This window comes from Grus americana, chromosome 14 (genome assembly GCF_028858705.1).
Source record: "Grus americana isolate bGruAme1 chromosome 14, bGruAme1.mat, whole genome shotgun sequence".
Classification (NCBI taxonomy): domain Eukaryota; kingdom Metazoa; phylum Chordata; class Aves; order Gruiformes; family Gruidae; genus Grus; species Grus americana.
In genome coordinates this window covers 9,722,033-9,749,363 of record NC_072865.1, presented here as the reverse complement: position 1 = coordinate 9,749,363, position 27,331 = coordinate 9,722,033, and the positions used below count along the sequence as shown (strand labels likewise).

The 27,331-nt window shown below is 39.2% G+C and overlaps 1 protein-coding gene across 6 annotated transcripts in view; it reads left to right on the top strand.

The window, feature by feature from the left end:
• RNF145 (ring finger protein 145) overlaps positions 1-27,331 on the top strand; it is a 52,946-nt gene that overhangs the window by 5,672 nt on the left and 19,943 nt on the right. The window contains exons 1-5 of one of the 6 annotated variants that reach the window (XM_054841558.1): positions 520-537; positions 7,960-8,055; positions 9,220-9,433; positions 21,099-21,207; positions 26,890-26,981. In XM_054841558.1, coding sequence (XP_054697533.1) covers positions 9,250-9,433; positions 21,099-21,207; positions 26,890-26,981 — 385 coding nt within the window. In that variant the 5' untranslated portion in view covers positions 520-537; positions 7,960-8,055; positions 9,220-9,249. Of the gene's footprint in view, positions 1-519; positions 538-594; positions 808-877; positions 893-6,944; positions 8,056-9,219; positions 9,434-21,098; positions 21,208-26,889; positions 26,982-27,331 lie in introns of those variants that run through there. The other 5 variants (XM_054841557.1, XM_054841555.1, XM_054841559.1 and 2 more) reach the window with 5 other exon arrangements.

Below are 27,331 nucleotides of genomic sequence, written 5' to 3'. Positions count from 1 at the left end.
CGCCGCGCCACCGGGGAGCAGGAGCAAGAGGAGGAGCAGGAGCAGGAGGAGGCGGCGGCGGCGGCGACCCCGCCGGCCCAGGTGATTCCCCACCCGTCCGCCTCAGACACGCGCGTGCCCCTCCCCCGCCCCATAGGGCGTCGCGAGGGCTCAAGCGCCCCCCGCCCACCCCTCCCGCGCGCGGGGGGCGCGCGCCGCCCCCGCCACTTGCGCGCGCGTGGGGGCTGACAGCCCGGGGCGCACCTCCACGTACCCCGCTGCTCGCACGCGTGTGCGCGGTTGTGCGGCGGGGCTTCCCCGACCTTTCCTGTGCGCAGCGCCCCCCTCCTCCCCTCCCTCCTCCTTTCCCCCCCTTCCCTCCTCCCTCCGCCGGCGCTGGCTTGCAGCGAGCTTTGCAGGGGGTTACTAGAGTTCAAAGGCGGCGGAGCTGCGCGGGGCCCGGGGGAGGATGCGAGGGGCTTTCTGCAGCGCCGGGGACGAATGCGAGAGTTTCGCCTGGCAGGCGGCGGGCAGGAAATAAGTCGCTGGTTGGAGAGTGTGCGTGGAGCGGGGCGGAGGGGCGGGGGTCGTAGAGTTTGCACGCCGGCAGGCATGCGTACGTGTGCTCAGCCCGGCGGTGGAGCTTGACTCAGGCCCAGAGGATGAGTTGCTCGGTGCTGCAGTCGTGACCGAGGCGCTGGCTTCGCTGTGGAGGTTGCGGTGCTCCCCTCCTTCTCTGGGCTCTGGCTTTACCTTCTGGCTTCCGCAGCCGGCTGTAAATATCCCCTAACCCTTTCTGTGGTGGCCGGACGCTGCACGCCGTTACGGGTGAGACACTGAGCTGTGTCGTGTGCCTGGATTGAGGCGGTCAGGTGGGAAGATTCCCTCCTGGAGACCGGCCCTAAAGCATATGGTAATGCTTATGTAAGAAGCAGTCTCTCCTCAGCGTGAAGAACAGGGCTTTTTCTATCTTTCCTACTTATGTTAGTCGATATTTTTTTTTTTGAGACCTTATGTAGTCTTTTAAAATAAGGCTTGTGATGAGAAGTTTCAGTTTTTCTGGGATTGAGAGTGGTTCTGTGTACTAAGTACGCTTGTGACAGATGGTGGCTCTTAGAGGCACTCTTATCTTTTGGTTGCATTACCTTTTTGGGAGTGCGTGTGTGGGGACCTGGTGCATAAATAATGTGATTGGGAGAATAAAGTGAAAAAAGGTGGGTTTTTTTGTTTAATGCACGTAAGTATCACTAAACAAGGGGGAATAGTAGATGTTATAGGCAAAAAAAAAAGCCTTTTGTTTACCAGTGGAAAGAAGAGATTTCTGTAACGTGTTTGACTCATAAATATTAGCCATTTGTGATCTCATTCAAAATGACTTTTTTAAGTCTGTAGGTGTATTCATTTAGTCTGCAATTTTTAGCACAAGAGTTTCTGTTAACTTGTTTGTTGTTAACTTGGGACTTGGATATTTGTAGTTTATATTTGTATTGGGGTTTTTTTGGTGTGTGTAATGCACCCCCACGATCAAACTTTAGAGAGGAAGAAGGAAATAATTTTTAATTATTCTTTGATCACTTTTGTTTGTAGATTAGTGAAGATAGATTTAAATATAGAAAAAATATTTTTAAGCAGAGAGCTGTTAAGCTATTGCACCCTATAACTTTGTTTATCTGCAGCTGTGGCTTATTTTTGCTAGTTATCTTAAATAATGAGCTACCTGTGCATGAGAAACTGCATCTTTTTTGTTTCTAGTTAGTTTTAATAACTATGGTAATCAGCTGCTGCTTTTTGACCCATAATGTCACGAAAGGATTTATTTTTCTTAATTCCTAAACTCAGTAGCATTAGGAAATAGTTGTCTTTGTGACCACCATTATGTGGAAGGATCATCAAAAAAATCTTAGAGAGCAACATATAAAGCTGCTGCTTGTCTGAAACATAGGATTCACCTTGTTTATATCAGTCTTAGGGGGAGCTACTGCTGTTATAGCAACCTAATTGATGGAGATTTGAGCCGAGCAACGTGTGTCTGAAGAAATACTGGGGAATTCTTTCCTTTGGAGGTGATAGGAAGAGATCAGTATCTCCCTGTGGTTCAGCAGCTGGAGTCCATGGTGCAGATGCAGAAGGCACGTCATGCCAATATGATGTGAACGAATAGGTGTGTTGTGGAAAACTGCAGAAGCCTGCTTAGTGTTTTGTGTTGTGCTCTCAAAAACATTCTCTAAGCTGTTTGCTGAACTTAGAGTTGGTTTCCTCCTCTTCATGCAGACAGGTGGATACTTTCTATTTCAGTCCACTGGAAATCTTTATATTTGTGTGGTGACTTACTCCTCATGTCCATTTTTAGCTCCAAATAAACATGGCAATGTTTGATGTGGTTATAAAGTGGACAGTTCACTGTAGCTTTGCTTTTTAAGTGCATGTTCACATCTAGTGCCTTCAATATGATTCAGACATCTGTGTGCCAGTTTCCCTGCCTTTACTTTTATAACATTTCCTTTCATTTTAGAGAAGCCCTGCTGCTTTGTAATTAGTTGCATACTTGAAAGGAAAATTTAGAAGTGGGTACTTAATATCGTGGAGTTTTTCTGGAAAATTTTTTTGGTTGCGTGTCTTGAGTTTGAACGTGTTTTAAAAGGGACTTTTCTAAGTGTTTTCACCATTTGTTTGATCTTTCTGTCACATGAGTCTGGTACTGTAGGAAGGAAGCTAAGCTGCTGTTTGACAGGCCTGGAAACTGATGCTCTTTACTTACAGGACTCAAGTAGCTAAGGCAGCAGCAGTAATAGAAACTATCGATATTGACCTAAAGAGATCTTGAAAGTCTTATTTTATATTTCAACTTCTAACCAGTCAGGTAACTAGTTATTGGCATTGCAGGCTCTAAACATAGGCTGTGTCTGTATCTGAAATGGCTAAAAACTAAATGAGCAGCTGTGGAGGATGAAATACATTTCATCCTGCCATGTGACTTCATTCTGGTAACACATTTGGGTTGCAGGTTTTTGTGAGGTTGATGGGGTACTCCAGCTTTACTTATGTGGCTGGTCTTCCTGTGATCCAGCTTGCTGAGGTGAGTTGTCACAGACTGCATCATCTTGGGCTGTCATTAATGCTCTGTTTGCAGGTCCTCTGGGTATTCTATCCTCTGCAGAGGCGCTTTGGGATTGCTGCCCAGATTTTCTCAGAATGTGCTGATACAAATGTGGTTAGGCAGGCTTGTAGGTGTAGGCTTGCAAACATGGCTGTGACGGCAAAAAAAAAATGCTGAATAACTAGTTAATAAACCAAACCTTGGACTGGCAAGAAACTGTAGAGTCAAAAAGGACCTCACAGCAGTCCAGTTTGTTGATTGAATCTAGATTTTTTTCCCTGAAGAATTTAGTTGAAGATACTATTAGTTATATTTTTATTTTAATGAATTAGATTCCCATCTTTCAGGTGAACTCGGCAAATCTGTGATCTAAAAAACAAGTAGCCCGTCTTAGTGTGACTGGATTTGAACTGATGACGTGCAGGCAGAGCGCTGATCCGGTAGGAATCCACAGAAAGATTTTGCTGTATACCTGGTGGATTTGTTAACCTTTGTTAACATGTGCTAGTCCTCGAGTTCAGTTCCCTGGTCTTATCTGCTCATTATAAAAAAATAAAAGACACAGGATGTTTTACAGGCTGCCTATAAATAATACACTTGCTATATAATTGAGAGTGTACTGGAACTGCTCGTAGTGTATCAATGTACTCCAGAAAGAAATCTTTAAAGAAAACTTCCATTTCACAGCTCTGTGATATGTATCCTCATTTCCTGAACTGATTTTCTTCTCTCTCATATAAAAGTTGCTAGAATTAATGAAAGTTGGAAATGTAGATTTTTATTTTTTCTATGCTGTCTCTGGTTGTTTTTGTCCATTTTTAATATGCCTTTAATGTGAATGCATGTTCACTTATGTCCCTATAAACAGATAAGAGGCTGACCTAATTTGTTTTGCAGTAAAAGTTGTTTTTTGCAAAGTATGTTATGTATTTGTTTGGAGTGATTAACCTTAGCTGTGCCTCAGTTCACAACTGAATGAGTCTTGGGTGAGTAGGAATTTAGGAATTCATTTGTTTTCTAGGTAGAAATAACAGTTCTCCAGTCACAACACTGCAGCAGCTCTATAGCAATCCATATTGTTAGACCAGATGGGAAAAAAGGAGAAAAAAAATTCATTTATTCTTGTTAAATTATTACATAGCAAGATCGAGTAGTCTGTCTGCTGACTTGACTCTCTCTAAACCTTGAAATTGAAGGCTAAATACTCTCTGGTTATTACTTGAAATTACTGAACTACTTTAGTGAACTGCAAAAACTGGGTATTATTGGAAATGCTGACCAGATCCTAATAACAGTGTTACCATACACGTCTGCAATGTTTCACTCCTTTATTAATACACTTGGTATGCTCGCTGTATCTGGCCTTCTCAGCAAAAATTTTTGAGTGCTGTCCTTGTTAGCCAATTTAAATTGTATGGGAGCAAGACATCTTTTGCTTTCCTTGCTGCTGACTGCATGGGAAAGAGCTGTTTTGATGGATCTGTGACTCACTCCGGAGTTCTAGGTGTTTTTTTTTTCCTACAGCCTCACACAGGCTACAATTCTTTTCCAAGTGCATATCTGATAAACCTTTATGTCCTGTTCCTTCTCTTTTCTTCTCTTTGTTTTCTTCCTCCCAAACTGATGATATAAAGATCCAAGTCTCTGAAGAATGGGTTTCTTCTGTACTTCAAATTCCTTTCTTTTTGCTCCCAGAAGAGGACAGGCATATAAATGGAGGAGGGATTCCGGGGAGTGTCTGAATGCATCCCAGCTGATAGGTCTCATTTTAGTTTTTGAACTGTGATGCTGAACTGTTCTGTAGTTACAGATAGGAGCTGTATATTTTCTTTTGGGTTTATTTTTTTCTTCTTTCCTCTTCAAGATCTATCTAGCAAAATTTACACTATAGGAAAATAAAAGCTGTTCCTGGTGATGTTTTTTTGTTTCAGAATGTATCATTGAAAAATAATTTAAAATGGAAACTAGACTAGAGATCAAAGTCTGCTTGCTAACGGACGTATCCAACGTAACTAGAATTTCATGGATGTGGGGAGCAGAAGTTGAAATTGTCTCTTTTGGTTTCTAGTCAGTCTTTCCAAGTATTTTAGGTTGTAATCCTGTAGGAAAATGAGCATCTTGTGCACAGATGTTAGGCTGAATGTTGCAGGATCAAGTCTGGTTTTGAAGTTCTGATCCCACCTGGAATTACTGTATCTTTCTATGGTGATTTTTGGTGGCAGTGGTGTTAGAATAACTCTTAAATTTGCAGATATTCCAGCACATTTCTGTAACCATTAAGTAACTTTATAATTAATGCTTTTCTAAATGTAGAAACTCAGTTAATGTAACTTTGCACCCGCTTGGATAAATGGACGCAGATTTTGTGCAGCCTCTTGCACTGCTTTACCAGTGAATATTTTCTGCCTGTGATGTGATAGATTTATATTTAAGTTGGTGCGTAAACAACAGTTATGCTGGTTTAAGTGGCATAATTCACAGCTTCAGTTGAAATGATAAAATTTGATGTGATGACAAAACCTCACAAAGAATTTTTTTTAAATTGTGTTTTGCTAATTCTGTTTTCTTTAAAGCTAGCCAGGAATATCTTTTTAACAAAACGGGTATGTCAGGCGAGGGAGGGATTTTTGAAAAGTGCTGTGTTGTTAGAAACCAAAAATGTTTCCACGAGCATTAATCAGTTATGATGGGGAAACTTTTAAAAAGTGGTTTTGGTCAAATAGCACAACTGTGCTTGCACTCATTTAGGCATGTGAAGTCTGAAGTTCTTTCTAAGACTGTTCTCTTTCTTATCCTGATTTGGAACAGGGAGATGTTTGAAATCATGGGAAAAAAATTTCGAAACCCAAACTAGTGGCTTCCCAGTCCTGTTCTTAAGTCCATTTTTTGGCTTTGTACAACAGTGACCTGTTTTTTTTCTAGCATATGAGCATTGAGCAACTCTTGTCATCATCATTTATCTAAAGGTTTTAGAGGTTTAATGTTGTGGTGGGGTTTTTTGTTTGTTTGTTTTTACACCAATCAAAATAATGTATTGTGAGAGCTCTTTACAATATAATGAGCTTAGAGCAATGGACTTTGCTTGCCTGTATTATGTTCTGTCAGAACTTGGCAGCAATTACAACTGAAGCTTTATTTAACACATCCACGTTTCTAGTGCAGTTAATTTTAAAGGGTTTCTTATTAGTATTGGATGCTTTTGTCAATCAGTGACAGAATATGCTGCAGAGTTGCAGTGGCTGCTTCTCATAGCGTATTCATTGTAACAAATGGTTTTCAACGTTTATTTTGCTTTTAACAGGGTTTGACATTTAGATTGTTTTCTTAGATATATAAATGCTGCACTTTTCAGTTCTCTTACATTCTCAAGTATGCATATATGAATTTGGGATGCAACATTTTTCAGCTTAATTTAGATGTGCTGAACCTCAGTTAACTTTCAGTATTAGAAGTCCATGCAATTTTCCATTTGGAGTAAATAAGGAAAGTGAAAATTTTCTTCTTGTCCTACGTGTCTGGTTGTTGATGACTGGAAAAGGTTTGACAGTTACGAGAATGTAATTTGAAATCAGGTGCTTGTTATCACTTTACACAGGTCTTTTTATGACAAAGTGAAAAACTGTAAGTCAGTTCCTGCCCACCCCTAAGCCCTGATCTACTTGGAAAAGTAGTCTCGCAAAAAACCAGGAGACAGCTTAATTTCAAAGTTTTAATTAATTTTGCAAACTTGGCAAAACCAAAGATTTTTGAAAACTCTAGGATATTCAGAATGTTTTGGTATGAATTGGTTAAGCTATGCACCTATGAACTGTTCTGAGCATAGGTGTGTGTTTTGCTATGCAGCCTGGTGAAACTCTGCATACAGTCTGTGTAGCTCCCAATTTTTGTTTGTGCCATATGTTTAAACTCCATCTTTTATTCACACTAAATGTGGAATGCTAGCATTCTGTAGTAGCTGCTTGGGCAATGGTTTTGGTTGTTCATTCTAAATATTTGTAGTTGTCTGACTGACCTTTTAGTTTATTTTGGGAAGCATTGTGAAATGCTGGTATTGTGTGGGATGCCCAATGTAGTGGGGAGGCGCTTCCTGTGCGAGGGGACGGATGTAATGTCTTTGGGGTTTGTAGAGCTGTTGCAAGAGCTCAGTAAAAGGTGCTCACATTTACATAAGTCAGACTGTGGGCTAGACGATGACAAACAGCAGCCCTTCATGTAACTTGTGGTTTACTGAGCCATATCTCAGCTTTGATCTGTCCTGACTTCTTGAGTTGAATTAATTTTATGTCCTCATGCCTTGACAGATGTCAGTGTGGCTTTAGGTGTTCACATGAACAGTTTATGGTAGCTTCTTAGCCATGACAACACAAATAAAACTTCACATGAGGATTGTGTGTGTGTCTCCGTACAAGCAGGAAGGTTTTTTGGTTTCTGTATATTAGCATGGTTTGACATCATGCTGTACTTCCATGTTGGCCTGATAGTATAAAACTTGCACAACTGCAAAAACTTTTGAAACTTACACAAGGACAATATGAATAAAGTCCTGTAAAACTTTATTTAAAAAATGCAGTTCCAAGTGCAGATTTTTCTGTTTCTTTGGTCAGGATGCAGTTCTTTCCAATTGTCCCCTTAATGATTGGGAGCCTTTTCTTAAATCTGACCTCATTGGGGTACTGATCATGCTGGAGGTGATTGTTTTTATTGTTTGAATGGCTGCTTGTGGATAAAAACTTGTTGGGTCATACCCACCTTGGCCTTGAATACTTCAACTGCACTTCCCTAATACAGTGTACGTCACTGGTGGCTCACAAACACAGCCTTTGGTGAATGCTGTTCCTGGGGTGGGCAGGTGGCTTGTGGTTAAAACAGCACATTTCATTTAGGAACAACTGTCAGCCTCAGCTGAAGGCAGTGCTACTGTCTGACAGGATGTGGAAACTGATCTTTTCGTATGACTTCTTGTGGTGAATTACATTAAAGTGAGTAGAATAGTTGCATTGTTGGTCCTAATCTTTCACAACCCTCAAATTCCATAAATGTATACAATTGTAGAGGTTAATGAATGTCATAAATGATTTTTTTTAAAGTTTAGGTATTGGAAAATTATTTACTTAAATTTGCACTGAGAAAGTGAATTTAAAATGTTTTAAGAACTGTTTTAGTTGGTGGTTATGTTGTCCCAAATCTGAGTTCTTCACCTGGTGTGCAAAGAGCCAACCAATGCACAGAGTCAAGATACTTATTTTTGTTTCTAGTCTGTAGAGCAGGGTGCCAGGCATCTAACACCAGCCAGAATGCATCAAGTGTTCCTTTTTTGTAGTAACAAAATGTAGCTGATTGGTGTTCTTAAACTTCCTTATCCACCTTTCACCCACCCTTATCATACATATGCATTTTACTTTGTTTCAGACATTTGGGGAGGTCCTCTAATTAGCACGCTCATTACTCACAAAGGGGTGTACATTTTAGTATTATAATCAATACAGATTTGCTGAGGATACACTATTTCTTGATACTATTCCAAGGCTAGATATATTTTATATATACTTAACAATAGGGAAAGAATACTTTGAAGGGTCCTATTGTTCTAAATCCTTGGTCCATTGAGAGGTCCTATCCTGGTTACTATAGTTTCAGAACATACTGTCAAGGATACTTGAGATGGTGTATACTTTGTACAATCTTAACCCTATTTTTCCTACATCAGTTATATTGTTTGAGAGGTATAGGAATAGCATTAAGCTAAGTGGAGATAGTCTCTGAATTTTGTTGGTGTTTGCTTTCTAAAGCTTACCATGTTAGTGTTTCTGTAGTACCTAGTACATCCAGGTCTTTTGACCGGGGTCTTGGATGCTAAATTAGTGCAAATTAGAATTAAGGTTTATTCAGTACACACCCTTTGACCATTTTTATTATGTCATTAACCTGCCTTCCCCTCCCCCAGTTCCCCATTTTACAGTATCACCATGGAAAAATTGCTAGCAAATTGACCTTTATATAGCAAAAATAGAAGCTGTCCTCCTGGATTCATTCAGTCATTTGTGGCCACACAGGAAGCCCCATTCATATGATCACAAAGCCTAATAGCTGTTTGTACAATGAGATTGATCTGATTACTCTTCTCTGTCTTATGCTATTTACAGTCTGCTGCCAATTCACAGAAAGGGAAGAGAATGGCTGCAAAGGAGAAGCTGGAGGCAGTATTAAATGTGGCCCTAAGGGTCCCGAGCATCATGCTGTTGGATGTCTTGTACAGATGGGATGTCAGCTCGTTCTTCCAGCAGATCCAAAGAAGTAGCCTGCACAACAACCCTCTCTTCCAGTACAAGTACTTGGCCCTTAATATGCATTATGTGGGTAAGTGTACATGTATTCAAGAGAAAACCCTAATGTAGTAAATACCTTTTTGCTTACTGCAAGAATTTTAAGGATTTTGTAATAGCACGATAGTACATTGATTACAACAAATAGCACAAAATATATTTATTACAGTTCTGCTTCAGGGACTGTTTATGTTAGCAGTAAAGAAATCTTGTCTGGGGTCTTCTACTGAGCTTTGTTATTTAGTCTTGATATGTAAATAAAGTACAAGTGGTGTCTGGAAACACTGTTGATGCCCTGAAAGAATAGCACAGTGACTTAGGCCTGTGTCTGACAGAAAGCTGCTATGAAATGCTGTGTAGACCAGAAGTATTGTAACTTATGTCATTGCCATTAAAGAGACTAGGGAAAAGGTTGCCTAGTTTGGACTGTGACCATAGCACCAGAAGGCTACCTTTCACTGCCACATGGATATGGCTCTTCCGTTTACAACCTTATAAACCATATATATTCTGAGAGTGGATTAGAGCAGGTAAGAAGTCCTTGTGTTACATATAAATGGACAAAATTACTAACACAGCTCAGGGAGCTGAGGTTTGAACCTTAGCCTGCAGGTCTAGCTCTGGAATGTTAGATGTCTGTTTTTAGGAGATGAAAGGATTGCTGTTCTGGGACGTGCTCTCCAGGTGGGTATGTGATTCATCTAGTGACTGCACATGGGGTTAATTAGGGATTGGATCCAGGCTGTTGAGGTTGATAGCCAGCGAGGATGTGCATGAGTACTGCCTAGCTTGGAGAGAAATGGCGAGCATATAATTTTCCCACTCTGCAGTGTTTCTTCCTTGTAGATGGCTTTGGAGGATAAAGATGTACTGCAGTCAGCTAAAGGAAACACCCTTTAGTTAAGTAGTTAGAGGACTGTGTTTTTTTGAAGTAGCATGTCCAGGGTTTTAATCCTGACTGCAGAAGTGTTGGCATGTGACTTTTCTTTTTTAATCTATTAAATGTCTATTGTCTAGAAATTATTTACTGCCATTAAAAACACATGCGGCTTTCTTTGTTATGGCTCAACTATACTCATGCTGGGATAGCAATGTACTTTTAGTGCAAAAAGCTGGTGTTAACAGTTCTATGCCCTTTTCCTATGTTTGTGGGAGAGAGTACTTGTTTGTTGCTGGTGAATGTGATGCAGGACCATGGTGGTATGTAACTACAGCTGGTTTTCTCATGCCCTTGTATGCGCACAAGTACCTCTTAGCAATCAGTTTATCAGAACAGTTTCTAATACAGAACTAGAAGTTGTGCAATTGGCTATCAAGATGTCAGTGGGTAGTTTCCAGCTGTGACTCAGCCCATCTTTATAGTCATTTGATAACTTTGTCCTTGATTAGGTACATTGAGATACACCAATAAAAAGCACTACGGAGAGGGTAGGTATTGTTAGCAAAGTATTTATCACCTGGATGCCATTTTAAGTACTAAACCAGTGGATTCTGACTTTGTGCTCCTCATACAAGTAGTGCTTTTGTGCTGATGCACTGTCACTCAGCAGTTATTTTACTTTTTGCTGTTACAATATTGAGTGTCTGTACTTTTACCCATCCAACTGGTAGTTGCTGATCAAGAAGGGCTTCTAAATCATCAAACAAGTTGCTTGTTTTAAAAAATGTTCATACAATTTTCAGTGACAAAACTTGCTAGTACTTTTCAAATAAAGTTGATTTGTTTCAATTCCTTGGTGGTTGGTGGTTTTTTTAAGCTGTGTTAGTGTGAGGCTAGGCTAAATCAATTTGTATGCCTACCCAAGATTTTATATAGATTTCATTGCATCAGTTTACAGTATAACCTTAATTAAAATGATGTATCAAAATATATGAATTGGATTTGTAAGGAAAACAAAGTACTTTTTCACCAGTTTGGGAAATCAAGGTTCTTTGAAGATATATTGGGGGAAATTAACGGCCAGTGTGTAATTTAAATAAATACCATGGATATATTTCAATATGCTAATCTGTTATATTCAGGGAAAAAATCCACTGTTCATATTTGCAATTAGGAAACACAGTATCAGCAAATGCTGTGGCAGCTTTGCAATATCAAACAATCACTGAATTCCTTATATGGGCTGTGTAAGATACCATATCACAGAACTGCTTCTAGCATCTTAGGAAATTGGATGCGTCTGTCTTGGGCAGGTGCTCAAGGAATGATTTGATAAGAGAGGCATAAAAATCAATAAACTCTACCAATCTTGGTATAGTGAACCATTTCCTGGAACTAAGGATCCAAAGTTGGAAACTTGCTCAGAACTGGGGGTTACCAGGAATATCTTTTCTTGCATCCATTTGATTTAAATTTTGAAAAGCCGATTGTTTTTGATCAAGTGATGTACGTTACAGTGTGATTCGTGTTCCAGTTAGCAGTACTGAGAACGTAATAAAAGCCTCTAGGATGCAATTTTTCCTTTGATAAAGCTTTTGCCTTTTATATCTTTTCATCAAACGCCTTTATCTGCTTTAGCAAAGGAAAATATTCAGTCTTGATAACTACTCAGCCACAAGTTCAACTGCATGCAACTTAGCTAAATATGCAGAAAGCAATGCAAACAGCAGAGATAAATTTCTGGTTAGAATTGTTGAATGTAAACAGATTAATTTCAAATGGGAAAAATTGCACAGTAATTGTGTTTGTGAACTTTATCTGTCAAATGACGTTATGGTTACTGTTTCAGCAGGCATAAAAGGCCTGTGAATGGCGTTTGGTAGTCTTCAATGTGCACTTTAGCTCTTGCGTATAAAGTTTGTGTTATGTTACTTTATTTCATGATATGTTTTCCTGCATATGAATTATCTTCTAGCATCACAATTAAAACTGTTTTTTACTTCTGAAAACTTTCCTAGATTTGTCAGGTGTGCCTAAAAAAGAAACTTAGTTAAGCAACATTTGGGAATGTGTCTGGCTGAAAAAACTTTGTTCTGTATGTGTGTAAATTCATACCTGATGGTCACACAATCTCCTCAAGCTTAAAACTTGATTCATCCACCTAGTATCTTTCTGGAAGTACTTTTAGTACATCTTACAGGACATTTGCCAGATAATTTATTGAAGGCAATCTAAAATTACTAGAGATGCTTGGGATTAAAAGGAGTTGACCTGTGTACTTGATTTTTTAATTTTTTTTAATTTACCATATGTACTGGCTATCTGTAAAAACAGACAATAATCAAATAAAATGGGGTTGCAGCCCGAATTCAAGCATACCTACTAGTGATATTCAACGAGAAATTATACTAAAAATAGTAAAAATTCTTTGGTACTCTAAAAGGAGTCACATGGAAGGCTTGGTTCTATAATTGGCTCTTTCATGCCATCTTTTTAAATACAAGAATATATATGCATATATTTCTTTTCTTAATGAGTATTGAAAAATCCTGAATTACAAGCCTTGTTTCAAAATGTGACCTGTGACTGAAAGTACGTTCTGTAGTTCTTCCTGGACTGTTGAGGAGTATCTTCTCATTAAGTAGTGTTGTCCCAGGACTCTTTCCCAAATACTCCGAGTCATCCTATTTAATCTTTTTCTTTTTTTTATAACCCATACAGGCAGTCTGGCTGAAGAGTAGCATGTGATAAATTTGTGTGCAGTGTGCTGTATTACCAGATATAATTCTGACAGTTGATATGCTGTCTGTTACTGGCTATAAGGATCTGGGGGGAAAGAAGCTTAGAAAGCAAACCAGCTTTTTTGCCCGTAACTGATACATCTATAATGTGGTGTCATTAAGATTTCATTAAAATTGTTTCGTATAAATTTGAAGTAGCCTCTCCTTCAGGAAAGATCTGTACTAGCTAAAATGGCTTTCTAGCTCAAACCTCTCTTTAGGGTAGACTAGCATGCTGCTACTGTCAGACTTCAGTGTTTTCTTCTGCACCATAGAGTAGCTCTGAGAACACAGTCACTTCTTTTTTTGCTGTTTTGATGAGGAAGGTAGAAACAGGTGAAACCATGTAATTTCCTCTTTTTGAAGAGCAAAGCAACGCTATTTGTGCTAACTGGTAAATACTCTGAGCTAGATGGGAAGAGGAGAGTCACGAGTGTAACCTGTAATCATAGCCAGACTTGGAATTTAAGTCACTGTCACGATAGAGGCACAGAATTACACTAAATACATGGTGTTTTCTTACCTAAAAATAAAAATAACAACAGTTCTCTATCTTAAACTGTATTCTTTGTCATTACAAAAAAAATAAATTCTTGGGAAGAACAGAAACTTTAAATACTTGGCATAGGTGGAAGGTGCGTCATCTTTCACAACCCTTTTGTAATCACAGTTTCCTGAACTGTGCAATTATTATCTTAATCGCTTGGTCACATCACTTGCTAGGTGTGAGCTACTTGTGAATGCTACCTTTAAAAGGGAGGCTTGAGGGAGGAGAAACCTTCCGAATTTACTGCCATACTGTGTTTGCTGATTGCTCTCTGCTTTGGTCTGCTCACTTTTCTTTAAGCTCTTGTGCATTAATTAGAGGATCTGTTACTTGGATCGCTTTTTTGTGGTGTTTTTTCTCTTAAGAGGAAAGATATAGTACTCTGATGCAAACACAGTAAAAAGTGCCATGTGAAGCTTCAATGTGAGAAGAAAGAAGCAGTCGGTTCATTCCAGAAACAAATTTCCCAAAATTGTGAGAAGAGGATGCGTGACTAAATGTGTAAATGCACATAATGCATACAAAGACGAAGTGCTGCTCAGATTCTCTGGGTTTGCTGTCCCATGTTTTCTGTCTTCCTCCTGCCAGCAGCATTTACATAAATGGGTAGTAGAACTATTTTGTGAGTGTTACTATTTTAACCTGTAGCCATTTTTAACCAAATGCAATTTTATGATTTGGACTTGGCCTTTATTTCTTAAAAAAATTACTTGCTATGTCTTCATAATCTCTTCTTGGATAAAATGCTGTGGTTGGCAGACACAGAAGAGAGTATTCCATATTCAAAATATAGCATACCCTTTTTTTTTCTTTCCAGCTCTAGAGGCTGCCGATTCCTATACTGCTTCCACAGTGCCATAGGCTTTTACTAAGCAGTTTTCTCAGCATGTGGATACTTTCAGGTAACTTTTCTGCATAAAGCTGCTATCTCTTTTTGGCAACCTGAATCACTTTTTATTTAAAAAAAAAAAAGCCAATAGCAGCTTGCTTGAAAGGAGATGCTTAACATTTTGAGGTTTGCTTCACTCTGAGTACCTGTCTCATGACCACATAGCAATTTGTGTTCATAATTTAGAATGTATTGTGACTGTTTGTATTTTTACAGTTCCACTTCTGTGTTCTTTTCCAGTATTCTTCAGGTTCTTTGTGATTGTAATTAGTCCCAGAACTCTCATCATTAGGTATGCTGTATTATAGAAAGAGCTTCTGAATCATATGGCAGAACTAGAATCAAAAGTCCATTTTATTTATTCAGACAATACTGCAAATCATAGAATCTTTAAGGTTGGAAAAGACCTCGAAGATCATCAAGTCCATCTCTGTAAGGAACTTCGTTCTTGGATTATTTATACTTAGAGTGCCCAATCTGTTATGCATTTAAAAATTTAAGGAACAGCTGTTGATACTGGTGGCAGTACCCCAGTAATAAGTAAATTGTTTTTTTGGCATTATTTTCACTGAGATGTGCAGATGTTGATAATAGGATTTCTGATCTCTGTTTATAGTTGCACTGTGCCATGACTGCGTAAATACTAATTTCCTAGTGTGCAAGTATGTTTAGATGTGTGCTTTCTCAATTTAGAACTAATTTTCCAACATATTTTCTGTAGGGCAAAATATTTACTATGTTAGCTCAAAGTATAAAACTTCTTGGAGTAAATAACATCTGTTTGGGCAGCTCTGGGTGGGAGGGTGAGGAAGAGGTGTACCTTGGCATTGCCGTGCAAAGACATCACTCCCCAAAACCACAATACATCTTAAAGCCCACTATGCTTATGCTGCCTCGAACAGGTATTCCTTTAGCAGTGGTGTGACGGGCTAGATGAAAGCTGCCCTTTGTGGTGGTAGTACTCGTGTCTTGGTAGCTGCTTGAGACTGATTGGGATTTTGGCATTAAGTGCTCTCCGAATGGCTTGGCTTCTAACTTGATTTCAGTGGAGTGAATGTTGTGTGAGCCATGTGTTGGAGCCACCTTTGATGCCACCCGTTGTGCATGGCGGCAGAGGTTCTGTATGATGTTGCCTTTGTAACAGAGCAGATGAAGAACTGGTCTCGCTCTCAGGACGACAGCATAGCTGTCCCACTCAATTCAGAACACCCTGTTTGGCTGAGTTATCCTTCAAAGGGTACTTGATATGAATTGAGGATGTACAAAAGTTTTTTGTCTGTCCTTTTATGAGACTTAAAAATAAGTGGCTGTTGGGGTTCCTTCTAGGCTTGAGCTGGCCTCCAGTGAACAAGCCACAGAATCCTCCTGGTAACTTCTGCGTCATGCCTTTAAGTACTGTGAGCTCTAAAGCATATCTCTTAAGTCATCCACCCTTGAGACAGATGCTTTGGACATAGACAATTTATTAAATCTCTGTGTAAATTGTTGTGCAACAAGTCTGGTGGCTGGCTATCCTGAGAATTATATACACTGAAAATAAAGGTGCCAATTGTTGTTATAATACTTCTGCCATATCAAATACTGTCTTTCAGAAGTCTGTCCTGTGTTATTGATACTTTCATGTTATGGCCAGATAGTCTTCTGAATAAACCGAAATGAGGGCAGTCAAGGCTGAAATGAAATGGCTCAGTAGTGCCCCAATCCTGCATGGAGCTGGGAGACACATGCGTTTTGATGGCATTCTGTGGTACACCAACTGGTGCTTCACAATGAGCCGCTTTGCAAGTCATTGCAGGATGGGCCCTTGACCCTCAGAGAATATAGGGAAGTGGGAAGTTCCCTATTAATTAAATAGGGAATTGCCCCCAAATTAATTTCCTGGTAGAATCCAAGCAATTGTGCTATTACTTCCTGGCACTGAAAGATTTGAATTCTTCACTTTATAGTATCCAGCATAAACAGCTGGTTTTCTTTTAGGGGCAACGTTTCCTTGGCAAGCCTCTGCAGAAACAGTATCCAAGAGACACTGTGGTTTTATTAAGAAACGTTATGAACTCTTTCATGTGCAGAGTTCTCATTTTTAGACTAAACCTGCAGGAAACTTTGAGTAATAATGTGAAGTGGACACAAGGGATCTGTAATCATGCAAATGAGCACTAAAATGTTTAATGAAGAGGAGGGGTTGCAACTTTGATCGTGCTCCAGAAGCCTCTGTTGTATGCAGCAATGTCAATAAAACTCAGACACCTGAGTCTGCAAAGAGGTAATATGGGGTGAGAGAAGCTGGGAAACACCTTGGTGGCACAAAAATAGAGAGAGATTGCTGAAAGGCAATCTGTAAGCTGCTGCTTACTGTAACAATGAGCATTGCACAGCGAGAGGTTTTCATCTAGCTGAATCAACAAGTTGTAAATGAGGTTATGAGCTAGTTAATACTTCTGTTCTTGTCTAGCAATGTTTAACTTAGCTTTTCTGCTTATTATTGCTTTCACAGTTTATTTTCTTCAGTGGGGCCTAAATCTTTACTGTCTTGCTGGAGAGACAGTAGAAGTTCTCTGCTTCCATGTGCTCCTGAGTGGTGGGTCTGTGTATTTGTAAGGTTGGGAGAATGGGTCTTCTATAGTGCTTCTTATAGCTGGAAGCCTAAGGGTGCAATTCTGTTTCTTGGTGGCCTAGCACTAGGGCACAACTGTATTCACAAAAGAGTTTATTCTCTCTTGTCTTTATCTTTTTTTTTTTTTTTAAACATGTGTTAGAACGGTTTCTTTACCAGGGCAGGAATTGGGCTTCACTGACCCTGCTGCTTACACTTAAACAGAAGTGTACTTGGTGAGTTACAAGGGACAGTACACCAATTCTTAAGAGTGGCGATAGCATGCATGGCCTAAATCAAGGGAGGGGAGTGCTCGATGCAGACTAGAACCCAAAGCTTTGGATGGAAGTGGGTGTTAGTTACTGTTAACCCATGTCTAAAGGTTACCCAGTCAGATCACTGTTTCTCAAACTGTAAATCTTTGTGCATAGAGAATCTCTCCAAAGGGATATATGTTCCCCACATCATGTTTTCTTCTGACAGGGGAGGTGCAAATGAAAACAGAACGTAATGATTTAGATGAGAAAGCTGCTGTGAGAAATTTCATTTCCTGGCTCTTTGTTTTGAAGTAGAATCTCGTTTACGCCATACGCTAATTACATCATTTGTCTGGGTGAGAACGAAGGGAGTAGAATATTACTGCTAGTATGTCTGAATTTGAACTTGTCTTTCTTTTCTTCTGCAATGAGACAGTTTGGTAATGAATTATTTGCCCCCCCCCCCCTTTTTTTTTTGGCGGAGGCATTGTTGATAAAAACGAGGTTGGTACCACTTTGGGAATAGGGCCTCTGCAGCAAAAATGCAAATATTGCAGTATGAAGTGTGTCGAAATCTCTCTCTTATCAAGTCACAAGAGGGAATTGTAAGAAAGAGTGAAAGGGAACTATGGTAAATGTTTCTCCCTCTCTTCAAAATCTAACGATTAGAGCAAATCGCTGCTTCAAAGTGAACATTTAAATTCCAGCCCAAACTCAAGAGCGGTGGAGTTCATTGCTCAAGCTTCTGCAGTAACCTTGGCTGTCTTGTGCTGCTTTCCTGTGCAGTATTATAAGCGTCTGTCCTGTTTGGAAGCCCTCTGTTTAAACGGCACAGATGTGATCATAATCTTCTCATCTTTTGATTTGTATGTAGACTTCTCTTTCACTCCTTCAATGTAGCTTGCTATATTTTAAAGTTGTGATCATGTAGAGAATAATGATCTTAAATCACTTCTAAAATACTCCTGTGTAACACGGCTGTGTTGGAGTGCAGTTACTGCCCTCTAAAATGTCTTCCTTTTACAGAAATTATCCTAGTACCGCTCAAGTACATCATCATGTGGCCAAGAAGCAGGCTTTCATGTGATAGAATAAGGTAAAGAAGATGGCAGAGCTTAAATGCAGATACAGTAAACAGGTATTCTTAGACTATTTATAGGGTAATAGAGGAATAAAAAACTGCATAATAAACTCCATTTAGTTCTCCACCTGAAGGTGACTCACGGGCTACAGTGAGAAGGAGGGGTTTAGAGAGATTCGACTGTGTGCTGGAATGATACATGGTTGTGCCACGTGGGTTGTTCTGCAGGGAAAACTGTCCCTAACTAGGCAATCAAGCAGAGCTGAGGTGTTAAGAACGTCTGCAGATGGTGTGAGAGCTGTTGGAACTGGCTCGTGATACTCTGGTGTGGTGCAAACTAGTTAAATGCCTTCCTGGAGATTCTGCTGAGGAGTTCCTGCTCTTGTCATTGGTATATTCGGTGGAAGGAAGGTGTGAACAGAGAAGATAAATTCCATAAAATACAGGTGTTTGCTAAGAAAACTGACAATGTAGAACATCTGTGTTGTATTAATGAGAAGCATGTTATTCTGTATAAAACAGATGCTAGAAGGAAACTGTTGTAATGCTGGGTTTCAGGCCCCTTAAAAAAACCTCAAAATAAGTCGCAGATTCATAGAATGGTTTGGGTTGGAAGGGACCATTAAAGGTCATCTGGTCCAACCCCTTGCAGTGAGCAGGGGCATCTTCAATTAGATCAGGTTGCTCAAAGCCCTGTCCAACCTGACCTGGAATGTTTCCAGGGATGGGGCATCTGCAGCCTCCCTAGTTAACCTGTTCCAGTGTTTCACCACCCTCATGGTTAAAAATTTCTTCCTTATATCTACTCTGAATCTACTCTCTTTTAGTTTAAAACTATTACCCCTTGTCCTATTGCTACCAGCCCTATCAAAAAGTCTGTCCCTATTTTTCTTATAAGCCCCTTTTAAGTACTGAAAGACTGCAGTAAAGTCTCCATGGAGCCTTCTCTTCTCCAGGCTAAGAGAACCCCAACTTTCTCAGCCACTTGTCACAGCAGAGGTGTTCCATCCTCTCATCATTTTTGTAAATGATCGAATGGATACTGTACAGAAACTAGCGATGGTGACTTGGATGATACATTTTAATCAAAGAAACTATCAATTATTTTGGCTTTTGAAAAGGCACGTCCTCAGACAAATGTGCAACTTGTCACATCTACTTATTAAAGTACATGAATAATTAAATATGTAAATTGTATATTTGTATTTGTCTGTCTGTTGCCACTCCTGTCATCTATTATATCTGAACTGATCTTTGGCATACTGTGGGTCTGATGCATTTTCTAGGAGCATGTTGCGAGTTACCTTCTTGAAGACCTAACTATTGGTAGAATTTTACAGAGGTGGCTTACTGAAGGTGGCAGATATTAAGTAGCCTTGAAATACTTCTACATAAATATTGACTGACTCTGAAATGGTATCTTTTTCAAATACTGGAACATACTGTGTTCCCAGACTGTTTTATAGTAGCTGATTGTCCCGCTGCTTGTGAGTGCTTAATCTAGAGTTACATTCTTTTCTTAAGTATTTTTAAAAAGCTCAAAGTATAAATTAACTCAGTTAAAAAGGCTGTGCCCGGTGTTGCTGAATAGATGGATGAAACTTTAAATGTAATGTGACTGGTATAGCTGTAAGTGTCAGGATAAGTTCTTCTATAGTGTTTTGTTCTTAGTTGCAGGGAAGTTGTTACCTGTTGCTGGGTTTTTTCCTAAATGGATTTCGGAGCCAGGTACTTAACCTGACCTTCAGAAAGAGCATGAGTGCACTGCATTGTGATGGAGAGCTTGGAAATACATATTACAAAGGCCACCATGTGCCAGGTTTTTGACTTGCAGAGTTTGTCTGGGAAGCAGAAGAGGATGGGCATGTCCCATCCAGTTGTGGACTTCAAAGTACTGCTTTATTTAAGTATCCTAATGAGAGCAGGCATGAAAACAAGGATCAGTGTTCCGCTTGTTGGAGCAGCTGCTGAGCATCCAGGCTATATTTTTGAAGAGTAAATCTGTATCTGCATCGGCTCTTTCCACAGTCGTACTAAATGCTAACAAGAAGTGAAGGAACTGCTGGTGTAAATGCCTACAAATCTTAGGCTGTGCTGAGTCTTGTCCTTAATTTATGCAACACGGATAGCTTGAATGTGCTTTAATATTGCTAGTATGGAGAACAGCCTGTGCATCCCCATCTCAAATAGTGGACGTGCAGAGTGTCTTTAAACCATGAAGGTATAGTGGAAGAATTAAAATGCGTAATGTTAATCGGCATGGAAAGGTGTTCTCTGTGTCCTTTGCTTGAAGAAAAGGATTTTTTTACATCAATTGTCTGAATTTGTTGGATGGATAGGCTTTTTTCCCTGCGACACTGAAACTTGCTTTCGCTTGGAGGAAGAGGGATACCTAGGCCTGTTTTCCCTTTGTTACATAGGTTATGTTAATTAAGTCTTGTTAAAATACCATGGATCTAGATTGTCATCTTACAGAAGCTGGTAGAGCTATTTCTGTCCCTGGGGAAAGAAAAAAAAAAAGTGGCAGGTTTTTTGTGCTTTGTGCTTTGATGAGAGGGAAATGAAAACAAAAGTGGTTAAAGAGATCTGAATAACTTGAATGTTAATTCACATTAAGAAATTTGGGATTAGTAGGGTTTTTTTAAAATTTCAACCTCTGCTTTTTGTTGCAGGTTACATCTTAAGTGTTGTGCTCCTAACTTTACCACGGCAACACCTGGTTCAGCTTTACCTATACTTTTTGACTGCACTGCTGCTTTATGCTGGGCACCAAATTTCCAGGTAAGAATAAATGGATTAATTTTGTTAGCTTGGTTTGGGAATTAGAAAAATCGCTGATACTTTGTTAATATCTTGTATAAATGGTATAGATCTGGTCTTGTGGAGGCCTTTTTTCTGTCAGACACCTAAATATTTCTTGCTGTTCTTTGCCTTGAAACAGTTTACAGAATTAAATATGCAGTCAGGTAGTTATGATGTATTTTCATTGACTTAAAAGGAATTTTGAGCTACGTTTCACTAGAGTGTAATGCCCATTAATCAGAGAAGAGAAAACGCTTACCGCAAGACTAAACATGGCCTCCGATGTTGTAATCTGAGTTACTCAATGGCTCGACTAACATGCTTTCAACACTGGAGCATTCTACAAAGCAGACAGGACATTACTTTTAGTTTCCTGGCACCTACAATGAGAAAGAAAATAGAGATATGGAAGATGGTGAAAGTAAAGTAATAGTGGAATTTATTCTTAAATTCATCTTTGTTTATGTAATATATTTTACAACGAAAACAAAAAGAAAGGCATTTTGAATCTAAAATGCAGAGCAAGAGGCTGAAGAACTCTTGGAGTTCTGTCTTGAGTTGGACAAGACAGACCTGATCATCTGTGTTTGGTTCCAGCTAAATCTGTTGAAAGCCAATGTAAACTGTCATACTGACAAGAAGTTTAATTGGAACCAAAGAGAGTGCCATCACAATAATGGCTTTACATGGGAAATTTTGAAAATATGGACTTGAGCCTGATTTATTTTGGTGCCTGCTGATGGGAAACATTTAAAAATGTGCTTTTGATTGATTTAAGGGAAGTAATAGGTTGTTATTTCTGCATCAAAATTGTTCTAAAGCATTTGCTGGAATATCTCTTACTCGATATGTTGCTGTTCAGGGGAGTGTTAAGGAAGGTTTTGTGGTGACTTGACATGTTGCTGTTGTGGCTGTCAGAGTTGCAGTTAATGATTTCCTGAATGGATGAGGGTGCAAGAGAGGAATTATGGCCTCTTACTGCCTGAGTAGGAAGGAAAGAGGGCTTTTTATCATCCTCAGGGGAGTCCTCATTTTTTTTTTTATAGATGCAGTTTGTGGGTGTTTCTTACAGGGTTGAAGGATTACTTATTAGAAAAAGCAACCCAAACATTATTAAATAACTTCTGTTGAAATAAAAGTAAAGCTAGTAACAAATACCCATCAGATAGAGGGCTTTGGTCCAGGACATTTACAGCTAGAGATCTTTATGCCATTCTGTATCTTGAAATTTTTTAAAAGAAAGGGAGACGATACGGATTTTGGTTGATACATTAAGGGATGGCGCTATGTGTGATTTTTCAATGCTTTTTTTGTTTGGTTATGTAATGTGAATTGTAACTTCTATTGGTTTGTGAGGTTTAAAACTTTACATTGAAATATTAGGTAACTATTGCTTGGACTGTTTGGCATATTCGTACTAAACTTTCTCTATTTGACGCTTCTGGAGTGAGTTAATAAAGACTTTTAATTAAATCTTGCATCATCTGGCACAAAAAAAATATATTTAATTAAAAGATGTCTTGGATTCAAATAGTCCAGCAGTATTCCCTAGCTATTTTGCAAAGCAAATGTAGTTGCTAACACTTTTGAGTGAGCTTACCCATTCCCTAGATAGGAGACTGGCTTGGTTTGGAAGCAAGCACTGTGCAAGGGGTTTTCAGCAGCCTTTGTATAACATGGGGAGTGACACTTGGATTAGCTTTTCAAAAGAATTTTTGAATCCCATTAGTTTTCATATAGAAAATAGTAAAGTGTAACACACAAATACAACGTTAGTGGAGCTATTCCTTTTATTGTCAAAGCTATCCAATTCCAACCGATGTTTCTGTTTAGCAGACTGATGATAACGAGACATACAGTAGTTACATGTGCAAACTGTTCCTGAGTGCTTTTTGTTAATAATTCTGTTTAGAGCTGAAAACTTCCAGTGAATTGCTTGCATGCATTACCAGTTGGGATGCTATTTAAGACAGATGAAGAGGTCTCATATTGAGGCCAGTTTGGTTAATGCAAATTATAGAACAAGACCAGAATCAGCTGGCACTTGTGACTCTGCAGTGTCCTGGAAATTCTGAGTTGTTGAAAGACTTCAGCTTTCAGTGCTTTTTTTCCACCCCAGAAATAGCTTGCGGTTCAGCTGCAAGTCTGGGAATAAGAAGATCTGAATTTTATAGTTAGGCTCTGACTTCAGGTCTATGTGACCTTGACAAGTCACCTAACTTAAGTGGGTTTTTTCCTTATCTGCAAGACTTAGAATTACCTTAATGTGTAAAGATTGATCAGCTAATGCTTATGAACACTTGGAGAGTCCAAGAAGATGCTATGTTTGTATGTAGCACGTTAACCTGGCAATTTGGGTGGAGATAACACACTATTTATAGAAAAAGAAGTCAGCTTTAAAAACCAAAATCCTGCTGCTCCTGACAAAGAAAATGGATGCTGGTTTTATATTATATGTAGCTGCACAAATGTCTTGCTTAAAGGGATCACATAACTTTTCCCCATTTCCAGCAATAAAATTTGAGAAAATAAATGATGCAGTTATGCAGAAAAGAAATGATGCAATTAAACACACTGTTAATACTAAAAAAATGAATCTCCATCATTATCTTATTTCATGTTTTGCAGTTTTGTTATGATTATATTTCAAGTGTTGAGCCTCACAGAGATTCGAATGAAAATATGAGGGGGAGCAAGAGACTTAATTGTTTCTTAGGGATAATCTTAAAATACACTTAATTTTAAGGATGTCTGTAGACATTTAAAACCTATGTGAGTGTGTGTTTGATGTTGATGGCGGAGATTAATCAGTCAAAGTAAATGTCAGCAGTATGAGTCAATTAGGTCAGATAACCACTGTGCCTTATGTCAGTCAATTACAAAGCATATTTTTAATAACAGAAGACCTTTCTGCACTGTCAGTAACAAAAGATGGTCATGTGTGAAGCACTGTATTTCTTTACCTTTTTAGAGCAGCGTTAGTCATGGCTGTCCATGAGTATATGTTAACAGTCCAGCAGTTTGATTAAACCAGGCTGGGAATCTACAGAATGAACAGCAGGGCATCTGATCTAAGCTTTATTCTTATATCCTAATTTTCTAAAGTAATAATGTAGTTTCATTTAATTAACTAGTAAATAATGATTTTAGCATTTTTGTTTTCTTACATTGCTGCAGTAAAGTGAACAATTCTCAGATGTAAAAGCTGCAGCTTAATACAGCTTTAATTGACCAAAATTGAGTGCAGGCACTTGCTCTTCTCAGCATCTTGTATGGCACTGCAGCTGTTCGAGGCATCTTCTGATTGGTGTCTGTGCCAAAAGATCCTTGTGTTTGTACTGGTAATAAGAGAATCATTGCTTTGACTTTCCTTATTCAGACATCATCTACAAATACTGTTTAAAAAATTTAGGAGATCTTAAAACATTGCTTCTCCTGGTAGTCCTAAAACTCAGTTAATGAGTTAAAGAATTAAGCACAGGCCTCTGTGCAGATGACTGAATCAGATGATGGCAAGAAATGTAGCTTGAAGGAATCTGGGTCATCTCCAGGCACGTTCCTGGTGTTGAAGAAGCAACTGTAAGCGCAGCTTTGTTGGTATGTCTTAGCTTAGCTAAGTTATGTAAGGTCATCTTGCTATAGTTGGTAGCCTGGATGATTTTGTAACCTGTTTCCTAACACATACAGAAGAAACTTGATGTCTTCACTGCATTCCTTCTAGTAGTTTAGAAATAGCCACTGTTTTCACCCTAAATTTGAGGATGGAGCATGATATTACTAATACAAAAAGCCATCTTCAGCATGTTGCACATGTTATTTTTTTTCTCCCCTTGTAACTCTAGTGGATTATCCTGTTTGTGTTGCTAATGCTTTCAGAAAGCGCTTTCTGCAGGTTCAGATGAAATAAATTAAAAAAATACCCAACTTTGTCCCAAAGACTACATCCGTATGGATGTTGGAAGGTGCAAAAAAACCCTTGTGCTTAGCTATACCTTGATAACAAGGGGGAAAGTTCGATCTAGAATCAGTCATCTTAGGTGCCTTTTCAATCCTCATGTGTTTTTAATTGTAGGTTACAGTCTAAAGAACCCATTTCAACATACCTCGCATACACTATGACACTTGAAAAGCTGCAGTGAGTAGGCAGGGCTGTCAGCTATGAAGAACAGGCTTTGAAGTGTTTGTTTTAGTATTTTGAGATTTATGTCTTAAATTCCAGAGATTTTTTGCAAATGAAAATGTGAATACCTTAGTTTGGGGTAGGAAGCTAATACTAGAAGAAGGGTATATTTCCACATTTCTGGGGAGAAGTGAGTGCTTCCAGCAGCACCAAGTTGCATATTTTTTTTCTGTACTGAAATAAAAAAGAACAATTCTTGTATTGGTTGTGGTTTCCGGTACTGTTTGCCTTGCTTTGACTGCATCTGTTCCCAGCAAGTGTGGCTTGCCTCATTGATATAAATAAATACGTAATAAATGAAGTGCTATGCCCCTCGAGCAAGCAGACTCCGCTAGCTCCGTGCAGGGTCAGATTGAGTGTGTCTGTCTGGCATTCCCAGGACGTGATGCAGCTAGACATGAATGACTGGACAGCATTAGCCAGATACGAGCTCAGGCTTAGTTGTGCTGCTGGTGGCAGAGTTGGTAGTGTCCTAACAAGGGTGCAGCAGCCGCCGTCCCAGGAGCAGGGAAGGAAGGGTCACAGGGCAAGGCAGAAAGAGGGGCTGGATGGAGATCTGGATGCAAAGGGTCATAAGTATTGCCTGCTATGTTGTGGCAGGGGATTAAGGAGCCACTGGAGAATTACTGCTGTGCTGTTCCAGGATCACCTTCTGAAAGTGCAGAATGCTTGCTCCTAGTGTGAAGTTCATGTTTGAGTTATATTGCTGTTACATATGTTAGCCTGCTTGAAGGCAGAGCTGATGGATGATCACCAACAGCAGAAAAATGCCCAATCTTCTCAGGTTCCTATCTTTTTCTTTGGTTGCCTGAGCCCACTCTCCTAGCCAACCTTTTCTGAACCAAATTCCAAATATCCTGTCAGATTTTCAGACTACCTCGCTGTATCTGTCAATAGCAATCTGTCCAGTTGGTCCCTCAAGTTTCCCAGGATAGAGGTGAACTTATAAATCATGTTGGATAAAAGGATTATGAAGCAACTCTGTTCCTGAATGTCACTTTCCCTTCATACCTATTTTTTAAATTCAGTGCAGAGATTGTTAGGTGCAAAATACTGTAACCATTAAATTGGAAGACTTCTTTGTGAAGCTCTCAAATTTTTTTTTCACATGGACCTTGTGGGAAAAGAAATTAGTATTAGGAAGAACACTTAATATGGATACTTAAAAATGGAATGGTGCTTAAGAGGCTTTGTCAATAAGCAGTTTCAGGCCACGCTCTCAAGAACAGCTTGGATGTCCCAAAGGATTTTTACAGCTATGCCAGTGAGTCTAATTACAGATAATACTTTTCTCGCTTAAGTCATGCCTCTGTTAGATTCTTACATCAGTGAGGCTGCTGTAACAGTGGTGTTAATATTGCTTTTTGTAATTTATTTAGTTGACTGTGACATACACTGAAGTTACATATGTGTGGAATGAATAAATTGCTGCTTGTCTGATCAGGTGGATCTTAATAGTTTGTGTGTTTATTTTTTTTTAGGGATTATGTGAGGAGTGAATTGGAATCAGGATACGAAGGGCCAATGTACTTGGAACCTCTGTCTATGAATCGTTTCATGACTGCTTTAGTAGGTAAGTGCTTTAAATATTTGTGGTACAGGAGAGAGCTCTGCCTAATTCTCTTCATTGAAACCTATGCATGTTTTACTTCTTGGTTTCACATTTCTCTTACCACTTTTAGTAGCTGTGATTCTCATTAATATGCAAGAGGCACGGGAGGCTAGGTGTATCCTGCCTGGCTTTATCTATGCTGCTGATTTACCAGTACTCTCATACTTACAGCTTTTAAGTGTTTTCTAGGTCTGTTTGTCATGCTCTGCCCTATGTTCTTCTCAGGCTTGCAGTCTGATTCAGGAGGACTGGATTGTTTATGATAATCTTTAGGTGGAACGTACTGCAGAAATTGCAATAGTAACATGTAT